Raw genomic sequence first — 12,377 nt, 5'->3', positions numbered from 1 at the left:
ATAACGTTGTTTATCCATTCACTAGCTCTACTAAGCGAAGATAGCTAGCCTAGCCACAATGCTATGGTCGCGGCCATTCACGTTAGCATGTAAGCTAACGACAACAACAATGGCGGCATATACATTTGTCTAACAGGATGTGAGTGACGGTTCACCCTTCTCATTGGTTGAAAATGGCCTTCATGTTTGTACATCGCCACCTGTTGCTTTGGCATTGTACTACATGTATATTACATCAGTGTTAAACCACTGTGAGCGGCCCGGAGTGGATTGGAGCGGAGGAGAACTCTCGCTCCGGACGTCGCGCCGACCCATTTTCAAACCCACTCCGTCGCTCACGTCAAAACCGCCCGCTCCGCTCCCCGCGCCGCTCACGTGCACTGACACACACACCAGACACACATAACATAAAACACTAGGACAGATAGAGTATGGTTGAGTGGAGGTGAGGTAGGAGCGAGTACAGAGAGAGAGATATTGAGATACAGAGTTTTGCGAGGTGAGAGGTTGTTGAGAGGAGATGTGAAGGCGAGAAGGTGTTCATTGTGTACTGGACACTAGACTGGCTGAGAAACCCCCTTGTGTACTGACCCTGGACCAGAAGACAAACTCTGAGTATTGAACAATCTGTTTTGTGTTTTTGACCTTGGACTGTATTATGACTACCATAATTGCCCATCGGACTATTTTCTGCCTTATTCAATAAATATATTTTATTGATTGAAATTGCGCTTGTGTGGACAGTTTAATTTGTTTGTTTTTGAACCGTGACGAGTCTGAACACCACCAGGCTCGTCACAATATATACATTCATGTTAACATTTAGTCATTTAGCGGACGCTTTTATCCAAAGCGACTTACAAATTGTGTGCGACAAGTGAGCTGGCAGTTGCGGGTAAGTGGTATTGTTCGGCTAGCAGTGCCAAATTTAAGTGCTTCACTTGGGAGAGCATAGTAGTATAGACATAGTAGCATAGTACATTGTTGTATAGACAGTAAGAAGGTTATTTATTTAATTTCAGATATTTATTGAAGTGTGTCTTCAGTTCGCAGATTGAGCGTGTTTTTAGCTGTCCTGACTACAGCGGGATACACAGTACCTACTGCCAGGATTACGGTACGATAAGTGTATGTTCATATTAGCGATATTGCGCCGCTTGCTTTGTTGTCATCGTTACACGCGCCTACTGCGGCTCACCTAAACACACATGATTGACCCAGTGGGTCATCGCTAAGTGTACGCGATTGGCTGACCGCACCCCCCTCCCCCCACGAGATTGTCACCCCTGGAGACAGCATGTTAGACTATAATCACACAAGCTTGACCTGACACATCATGGCACTCCCTGCCACGGCCCCCGCCACTCCACAACAAGCCTGGGCACAGGTTGCTAGGCAACAGACCACAGGAGGCTTTTCTTTTTTTCAAAGCAGGACAGAGAGAAAGTGAGAGAAAGGCTGACCGGAGGAGAAAAGCACGGGGGAGACGACAGTGACAAACATGGAGGACCACAGGGGGGACATGGCGCTCCTTTATGTAAAGAAATAAATAACAGGAAAAAACGAAAACCCTTCGTCCTCAGTCTATGCAGCCCCCTCGGTACACCCAGCCCCCTGGGTCGAAACATGTGTGAGGATTAAATGGGTGTATTTCGGCTGCTATGACTGACAGCGCTATAATTGTTTTAACGTATCCCTGACACAGTGGCATGTTTTACACACAAACCTCCTATCCATCAAATTTTTTTAAGTCCCATATTGTAGTCCTTTTCAACAAGTTAAATAGGTCTTTGAGGTCCCTACACCACGTTGCTTTTATGCATTCTCGGACCATGCATTCTATCATTTACACACCTATGTTTCAGTCCTGTTCTTAACAAGCTGTTTCTGTGTCTGTAGCTTTAAATGCAAATGAGCGACGGCTTCCCACACCGGAGTGTGCTACGTGCAGAGGCGTCAGTCAAACTACGCGTTGCGGATTAAATATGACCCAGCATCTAGCAATCGCGTATTCTCGTTTCTCGCCAAAAATGTGGAAACTAAATGTTTTGTGAGCCGGGAGAACGTTTACGAGCAAGCAGCCATGTTGAAAAGATGTTGAGATATTGTGATCGGTCAGTCGATATATATCTACGTCGATGTTGGCTGCGATTCTGAATGTCTTGTTTCAATAGGGAGGGTTCTTGTGACAGCTGAACTGCAGAAGTACAAACACAGGGAAAGGCCATTTTTACATTTATATTTAAAGCCTTTTTCGTTCAGGTGTCTGTGTGTGTGTGTGTGTGTGTGTGTGTGTGTGTGTGTGTGTGTGTGTGTGTGTGTGTGTGTGTGTGTGTGTGTGTGTGTGTGTGTGTGTGTGTGTGTGTGTGTGTGTGTGTGTGCATGTGTGTGTGTGTGTGTATTGGGGTGTGTGTATGTGCTGAATGTGCAGCCTCCTCTGACAGTTCAGCACTAGGGGGAGTCTGCTTCCTCCAGTGTTCACTTAATTAAATTGTCAGGGAACACCTCGTTAGGCTGTTGTTGCTCGAGGATACACAGAGGTGTTCGGGCTTACCACTGGCTTCTCACTCACACACACACACTCTCACACACACACACACACACACACACACACACACACACACACACACACACACACACACACACACACACACACACACACACACACACACACACACACACACACACACACACACACACACACACACACACACACACACACACACACACACACACACACACACACACACACACACACACACACACACACACACACACACACACACACACACACACACACACACACACACACACACACACACACACACACACACACACACACACACACACACACACACACACACACACACACACACACACACACACACACACACACACACACACACACACACACACACACACACACACACACACACACACACACACACACACACACACACACACACACACACACACACACACACACACACACACACACACACACACACACACACACACACACACACACACACACACACACACACACACACACACACACACACACACACACACACACACACACACACACACACACACACACACACACACACACACACACACACACACACACACACACACACACACACACACACACACACACACACACACACACACACACACACACACACACACACACACACACACACACACACACACACACACACACACACACACACACACACACACACACACACACACACACACACACACACACACACACACACACACACACACACACACACACACACACACACACACACACACACACACACACACACACACACACACACACACACACACACACACACACACACACACACACACACACACAAAACTCCACTTAGCCCACACAGATAAATGGAGTGCAGAGTCACTTGAAACTGTGAACTGCATAGGAAATTAATTGCTTATTTAAAGCGCCAGTGTGTAACTTAAAGCGTCAGTGTGTAACTTTTATATTAATGTACATAACTTTCACTGCTCTAGCCTCAAAGGGTCTGGCGTGACCAGCTTTGTCAGCTTTCTCGCGGTACCAGACATGCGCCCAGAGCGGAACAAGACGTGATGAGTTTCTTCACGCACTGTAACGACCCCAGGCCCAGCCCTTGCTGGGCCGGTTATGATAATGACATTGGACATTCCCTACCTCCTGACAGTGGTCTCCTACCTGGTCCCCTACCTCCCTCTAGTGGCCAGAGGAGCCAGATGGTGCAGGCGGCCATCTTGGTCTGGTTTAGGATAATAGAGTTAATCTCTAATTATTTATTATCTTGGGCCATCCCTGTCTTTGTTTGATGTCGTCTCCCTGTCTGGTTGTTGTGTGTGTTATTGCTTTTTGTGTCTAGTTTGGTGTTTATTGATTCTGTGTTTTGGCCTGACCCTGCCAGGTGTTGCTCGTTGTAATTAGTGTTTGTATTTAAGTGTGGGTCTGTCCTCACTTCCTCGTGGCGTCATCCTCGTCGTGTCTCCCTTGCCTTGCCTTGTTGTCAGTAATTGTTGTAAATAGTTTAGTATTGGTTCCTCTTTGTTTTTCGTGTCCTTCAGTCTAGTTTTGTATTAGAGCCAGCTCGGCTGAGCCATTTTATGTTCCGTTTTGTAACGTGTCGTTCTCCAAGTAAAGCCGATATATAGATCCACGTTACCCTGCCGTCTCTGCCTCCTCTCTTCCTGGTCTGCAACTGTGTTCTCACCCTCATAGCACCCCCAATCGTAACACGCACAGAATACAGGGTATTTTCTGCGACAATGAAAAACAACAACACAACCAGCTCGACAAACCTCGACACAATTACCACACATTACCGCTTTACATAGGAAGAATGTTTTCTAAAAATCAGAGTGGTCATAATTGGTTTCTTAACTCTCTATCTTAGCTCCTAATAACAAATTCGACCGAATGCAAGGTTTCCTCGTATTCATGAAGACATCTCCTCCGTTTGTCCCAGGCCCTGTTCCCTTCAGCCGTACAATGAACCTCTCTCATAAACAGTTTATTCACTCTCTCTCTCTCTTAAAATCTCCTATTGAGTTTGAATGCATGGTTTTCCCTTTGGTTTGTGTACGAAGCAATCTGTTCCTCTCAGCTCGACTCCCCTTCAGCCGTTGCCCCCCCACCCCTCTCCTATGGCCTGACCTGAAACAGCCACTCTGGCTTAGCTGGAAATGGAGGGGGGGTCAGCTCTAATCAGCATGGCTGTCATGCCTATGTCCAGTCCACTGTAATGAGTAACCAGGCAACAGGCGGAACCTTCAGCAAAGCCGATGTGACAGCGACAGGTAGAGCGGACGAAGAGAGAGAGGACAGTGGAGGGAGAGGTGGGTGAGGGGGACTGCAATGCAGTCTAGGTCTATCATATCTGGACCTTCACAATAGTCTGTCCCATGTACTGTACGTGTCTATTCTTTGTTCATACAAGTAAAACAAATAAAAAGTCACTCTGTAGAGTGCATCTGGAAAACACTGACTCAGAAGACCTTCGCAACTTTTTTTCTTTTCTTTAAACAAAATATGTCTTTTCTTGCCCCTGTAGGAGAAAGGGGAAGGCATTCTGCAGTGACTTAGTGGACCACGCTGGCCTCTCCAGTAAGTATCAGTAACACAGAAAGGTTACAGTAGACAAAGGTAGGGGCTCTTTTTACAAAAAAAACATTAGTCCATTCGTACCCTTGTAAATGGTAAATGGACTATATTTATAGCACTTTTATCCAAAGCGCTTTACAATTTATGCCTCACATTCACCCGTTCACTCACACATTCACACACCGATGGCGGAAGCAACCATGTAAGGTGCCAACCTGCTCCTCGTGAGCAGTTGGGGGTTAAGTGTCTTGCTCAAGGACATTTAGACAGGATGCGGGAATCGAACCGGGAACCTTTCCGATTACCAGATGACTGCTCTACCTGCTGAGCCACTGTCTCCCCATGTAGCCCTTGTAGCAGAAAGGGAATGCATTCTATAGAGTGACTTAGGCTTTTGATCCCAAACGTCATATCCTTCATTGAGCTCTGGGGCAAGTGGAGCGCAGTAGGTCCTTGACGACACAGAGACAGAAATACTGCACACCAAGCCTCACACTACATGTACATAGTGCATTCAGGGAACCATTATTCTGTGCCTGAGCACCATATTCAAAGAACCCTTCTTAAGGCTACAAGAGTTGCCCTCTAAGTGGCCAATTTAGAAGTACATTCTGAGAGTAATACTTTTCATCCCTAATTTTACTGATGTAATTTTCTAAAAAGCATTATTGAAATAACAGTGCTCTTAAAGCGGGGGGTGGATGGGTGGGGGTCAGGAGAGATGGAGTGGTGTATTTAGTGGATGATAGAAATGTAAAAGGATCGCGGTTAGAGCCAATCACGATCCTTCTTACATCTTACTCAAGAGTGACTAATTTAAGATGTTTCGGAGGTTCACATTTATCTATTTCAAAAACATACAAATTAAGCGTGTGTCATAGACTAGGAAAAAAAACGACAAAAAAAATACATTTCAAGTCACATTTGTGCGTGTGTGTGTGTGTGTGTGTGCGTGTGTGTATAAGTCTCTCTCTCTCCCTCTCTCTCTCCCCCTATCTTTCTCTCTCGCCTCTCTTCTCTCTCTCTCCCTGTCTCCATTGTTCACAACTTATGTACCATCGATGCTCTTCCTCCTCTTTCTCCCTCACACGTCTCCTCCTCTTCACGCAGTGAAACAACACACTGCTCACACGCACACAAAAACATCCACACACAACATGTACACAAAACACTGCCACACATGTTCATGTACACACGCACACACATGAATACCTGCACGTGTGCACACATACTGTACACATACAGTAGGCACATGTGCACGGACACACAGACACACAAACACATGTATGTATATATCATTCTTGTTTGTTTGCTGAGAGCTAGAAGCTGTGGCAGTGCACCATTAACACTGTAACAACTTAGCATTCACATTGCATCGCATTGGACCGCATTGCAGTCCGTCTCTTAATACGACAGCGTCCTCTGTTATTTCAACACATTACTGGACCAGGATTATGATACCCTGGAAACATTGGGTGTTTACCTCGCTTGGATACAAATAAATAAACAATGGACATATTCTTGGCATTCAAATATGGCATTATGTTTAATAGATGTCGAAGCATTAGAAGATCGATTGATATTTTGTCATTGTTCTAAATGGAGGACTGTGCCCCCATTACATTACATGGGTATGGCTGCCCACGTATGAAGCCATCAAAAAGTGTCCAAGCATCAATGTCAAGCTTCTGGATTCTAAGCTGTTGTTTTCTTTTTCTTTTGTACTACATTATGGATACTGATATTATTTATTTATTTTATGTTGTTTTCAATGTTAAGAAAATTAAGAATGAATGATTGGTAATGTGGATATTCTCCATTATATAATTGAAGTATTAATTAATTAAATTAATTAAATCCCACTTGGAAGTGGCGGATAGGGGTGTAGGGCATGATGAGCTTAGGCTTCTTCCTACTCCTTTTCGAACAGTGATATGTATATCTTTCGTTGTTTGTCTTTTTTATTCTTTGTTTTTTTAAATCATGTTCGAAATAAAGATTCATTCATTCATTCATCTAGCATCTAAATTTGCTACCAAATCTACGTATGTCAGCCACCACATGTTGCAGCTAACACTAGTACCGGTAATGCTCCTTGATTAACAGTAGCGCTAGCTGCAGCATCTGATACAGTAGCTGACATTAGCTCTCGTTTTTGGGAGCTAACAGCAACAGAGGATTTGTTGAATGCTTTAGATTGTCAGGTAGATTAGGAGTACTGAGTGACATCATTAATGGAGACACTAGAACTCCTCAACGTGACTGATTTCCGCCCAACTGTACCTCTATTATACTGTATACTAAGTTATAGCTTAGTACAAATTCCACTGAGTTTAGAATAATTTAAGGAAAACGCCTGACTTCAAATGTATTTTTGTGCATTCCTAGTGACGTCAGAGTATACTTTCATGGTAGCGGTTAGACAAAAAAGAGGTGAAGGTGAAAGGTAAAGAAACAGAATGTTTAAATGATACACAGAATGTATCACCTGCCTTACTCTGGGAGACATTTACAGCATACATGAGAGGAATCATTATCTCACTATCATTATGTTTCACACAACAGGAAACTGGAAAGTGTTGCACTGTCTACGATTTCTGATGAAATCTCAGAAATTGATACCTAATATGCCATCCATAGCACCTTGTCTCCAGCTTCAAATGGAATTCGATCTTCTCTCTACAAAATATGTGGAATCTCTGCTACTTAAATCCAGACAGAGAGCATTCGAATTTGGCGATAAAGCGAGTAGGCTGCTGGCACAACAAGCACGCTCTGTGGCAGCCTCTAGATTAATTATAAGAATGAAATCTCCCTCTGGTGACATACTCACAGACCCAAAAGACATTAATAAAACATTTCTATTCAGCACTATAAATCAGAATGTGGTTCGGATGTATGAGAGGGTTATAATCCATTGGACCACATAGACTATCCAACAGTAGTTTTAATAATAATCTAGGGGCACCTATAACACTTCAAGAGGTAAAAGGTGCCATCAAAGAAATGCAATTTGGGAAGTCGCCAGGCCCTGATGGAATTCTACAAAAATTCGATAAGAAACTTTCTGATTTGGTTAACCCAAATTTGCAATAATTCTTTAACAAATTCTTCAAAGCAGGTCAACAGCTCCCCACTCTCAACCAAGCCTCTATCACTGTATTGCTTAAGAAAGAAGGATAAAGATCCTCTCCGCTGTGGTTCAAGGAGACCAATCAGTTTGTTAAATGTTTATTTTTAAAGTCTTTCAAAGATATTGAAAACGGGTCATTCCAGACTTAATCTCCAATGACCAGACTGGATTCATTCAGAACTGGCATTATTTTTCAAATGTACACAGACTCCTTGATATAATCTACTCTCCACCCAGTCACTCTCCCAAATTTGTCTTATCACTAGATCCGTAAAAGGCGTTTGACAGGCGATATTTATTCTTCATGCAAACATTTGTTTTAATGTGATAATATTGTCTGATTATTGTACTCCTCCATGCAGGCTTTAGTAGTAACCAGTGACATGCATTCTGAATACTTTCCACTTGAATGGGGAAGGCGCAAAGGATGCCCCTTATCCCCATTTTTGTTTGCCATTGCCATCGAGCTATATGGCTACGTAGTGAACAGCAATTCCACATTTATGCAGATGACCTTCTGTTATATATATATATATATATATATATATATATATATATATATATATATATATATATATATATATATATATATATATATATATATATATATATATATATATATATATATATATATATTAGAGCTGGGCCATTAACGGCGTTAACGTGCTGCATTAACGCTATACTAGTATCGCGCGATAATATAATTAACGCATTAATCTAAAAAAAAAATAAAAAAAAATTTAAACATTTTTTTTTTACCTTTATTTACCCAGGGTAGGTTCACTGAGCACAGATGCTCTTTTTCAGGAACGCCCTGCTTCACATTCACACAGTTCCATTCACACCTGGGAGCTGCCCAGTACAACCACAGTTGACACCATTGGCCACTGAGCAACTCCACTGGAGCAGTTGATTCAAGCCATGTCACATAGTTCAAGTTTGAAATGATTCTTTCTGTTTTGCTCCTGAGAGTGTGCTAGATACTGTACTGTACTGGTAATATTGTTTATTTGTGTTAACTTCTGAATAAAACAACTTATTAAACACAAGTACATCTTATTGAACATTATTTTGATATTTCATTACCAATTATCATAGCAAAACAGCTTTTTCAAACGGTCTGTAATGCATTTTGGAAACGGGAGATGGGCTCATGGTGTAATGGGCCACCTGGCCTGAGAAACATAAGGAGGAAAGAAAAAGTAAGGACTTACTTCTGGTCATTATTTGGGTAGAACACACATATTTTGAATGCCTTCGGCAGGTTTTTCTTTTTTTCTTTTTGAGCCATTTTAATCTAGATTAATCTAGATTAAATCCAGGATTGCAGATAGATTAATCTAGATTAAAAAAATTAATCTATGCCCACCTCTAATATATATATATATATATATATATATATATATATATATATATATATATATATATATATATATATATATATATATATATATATATATATATATATATATATATATGACCCAATCTCCTCTCTACCACACGTCACATCAATATTAGAACAATAAATATATATATTAATATTATTATAATTTAATTTTTTTACAAATTATACATTCATCTTTTTATGAGCAAACAAGACAGATCGAATTAGGAAAACGTATCTTCAGAGACATAAAGACATGGGTGGTATGGGTCTCCCTAATTATGGAATTAGCTTAAAATCGAAACCATCTCTTAATTGTCAGCTCACAACTACCTTTACCTCTGAATCTTAGTTCAAACCCAACGGTCAGAAACACAATGAAGATTTGGAGCCAGTTCAGAAAGCCTTCTGGCTTACAAAGACCCTCTCTTCAGTCTCTTATTGTGGCACATTTTTTGTTTTGCCCCTCCCTGTAATGACTTAGGGCTAGATCCACAAAGAATGGATTGCAGGGAGCAAGATTTTTTCGAATGGTGATCAGGAATTGGAATATACCAGTTGGATACCATCTGATGTCAGGTAAGGACTCTATGTTATCAGTGTTAGGATAATCAGAGTAAGTTTGATGAAGTTATAAGCTGTTTTGTGAAATGTCCTCTTTCGGTTTCACTGTAAAAGTCCAAGAGGAAATCAACGCGGCGATTATCCGTGCGCGGCCCGAATGTGCTTGCGTGCACGTATAATATTGATCATCTAGCGTTTATTTGAAAACGATTCATAAAAAGGCAGACGAATATCAACGTTGTGGAATATTCCAGTAAAAGACGATTTTCATAGAATGCCCCAGAATGGGCTGTTTTTTATTTCAAAACGGGGGCTTTTCTAAATGCTCTGAAACGGAAATTACGCGATAAAAAACCAATCTGCCTTGACAGCACTGACTGGAAAATAGTCTTTGATAATGCGATGGGCAGATTAGACACATAGCCATAATTTAAAACATAGATTAGGCGATATTAACGTTAACATTGGCGCAGATGGTGGCATTCAGCGGGTAAAAAGGAAAACCCGACGTGGCGCTCAAAGTGTTAACAATTGTGTGTATTGAGCCGTACTGTATTGTAACTATTCTGCAACCTGTTAATAAAACTTTCATTCAATCAATCAATCTGCACGGTGATTGATTGAATGAAAATTGTATTAACAGATTGCAGAATGGGTACAATACAGTACGGCTCAATACAGGTCTGAGCATTTTCGTTTTAGTCTTTTTTGTTTCGTTTCGATTTAGTCTTTTTTGTTTAGTCTCGCCACTCAGTTACAGCCTCATAAGTTGGCGGGAGTTTTTTCTAAACAAAAAAAGCTAATGTTAGTGCTAGCTGGTTAGACTTATGTAAGCTATTTAATGTGTTCTATTATGGTGGATCAACATAATGTAGCGATCCGTCATGCAGTAATGTAGGGAAGAAAGAGGAGAGTTTCCTTTTCTGTATGGTGCTTTATTTCCAGCTCAATATGGGGTTTTACAGGTTGATAATTCCCTTCTCATACGCAACACAGCAAATACGCTACTGTAGCTTCACAACAACAACGTACCATCCAGTCCGTTCTCCCATTCGTTTTGTGTCGTCGTTTCACGTTAGTGTCACATGATCTCCATTAACGTGACGTCTCGTTAGTTTTCAGGGGAAAAAGCTTTGATGACGACTATATTTAGTCATCATTTTCGTTGACTAAATTAACACTGGCTAGACGTTAATATTGAACTGTAGTGGCTTCTCCTCACTCTTAGCTAGACGTTTAATATTGGTGAAGTGGAAGCATGTCTCCCAACTGGAAAAACAAGGTTCTCATTGAAAAGATCTTTAGCCAAATTTGAGAAAACTCTCAAATTGTATCACCCACTCACAGAGCCTAATACTTACTGAGAGAGTAAAACTCACCATGGTCTTCTGCGGACGTCATACAAGTCAATCTTGTTTGGCGCTCTCCATGGAGTGGCTGAATAGAGAGGGAGAGAGTGAGAGAGAGAGAGGTAGAGGGAGAGAGAGAGAGAGAGACCAATATATAGGCCATCCGCCGTACTGTAGGATACCTCAGATCAGATAGGGGTCAAAGCAATCATAATTTCATTCTATCTATCGAGTAAGCAGGATAGCCATCTGATAACAGATTGCCAATGTTCTGCGGTCCAGAGAGCCCTTGGGTCAATTTAGACTTTATCTAATAGTAGGGGTGCGCCGATTGCAATTTTCTTGGCCGATTCCGATTTCCAATTTTTTGTAATATTATTATATTTTTTTAAGTCTGACCTGCCGATTACAAAAACTGTAACATGGTGTGGTCTACCTGGGTAGTATCTGGTCACTCCGGTGGCACTGCCAAACGACTGCCAGCGCAGAGAACTGTCCTCCCGGCGGTTATCGATGAAGACTCTCTCCAGTGACTGGGTCCAGTTCAGCTCATTCAGGATGGTTGTGGCTGTGGGGTAGAAACACACACATCGTCAGCCCTATGACGTCTGTACAGCTGAAGATAATGTAGTCGGACATGTATGGTTGCATTCCAGTGTAAAGTATGTTAAAGGTGCTGTAAGTGAAAGTAGAAAAGGTAACCACTGCGCTCAGACAGGTGTGTAGTCCAAAAATACTAGGTCACAAAAAAGGGAGTAGGGACCGCACTCGAGGAATATCGTTATTTTATTTTAATACGTATGCACA

At 41.9% G+C, this 12,377-nt stretch overlaps 1 protein-coding gene across 1 annotated transcript in view; it reads right to left on the bottom strand.

Moving 5' to 3' along the window:
- cacna2d2a (calcium channel, voltage-dependent, alpha 2/delta subunit 2a) overlaps window positions 1-12,377 on the bottom strand; it is a gene marked incomplete at its 5' end in the record, with an annotated part of 125,353 nt that overhangs the window by 41,838 nt on the left and 71,138 nt on the right. The window contains 2 exons of the mRNA XM_084315695.1: window positions 11,601-11,658; window positions 12,007-12,138. Coding sequence (XP_084171821.1) covers window positions 11,601-11,658; window positions 12,007-12,138 — 190 coding nt within the window. The remainder of the gene's footprint in view (window positions 1-11,600; window positions 11,659-12,006; window positions 12,139-12,377) is intronic.

The sequence above is a fragment of the Notolepis coatsorum genome (assembly GCF_963971535.1).
Source record: "Notolepis coatsorum genome assembly, chromosome: 6".
Taxonomy (NCBI): Eukaryota; Metazoa; Chordata; class Actinopteri; order Aulopiformes; family Paralepididae; genus Notolepis; species Notolepis coatsorum.
This window is presented reverse-complemented; position numbering and strand designations above follow the sequence as displayed.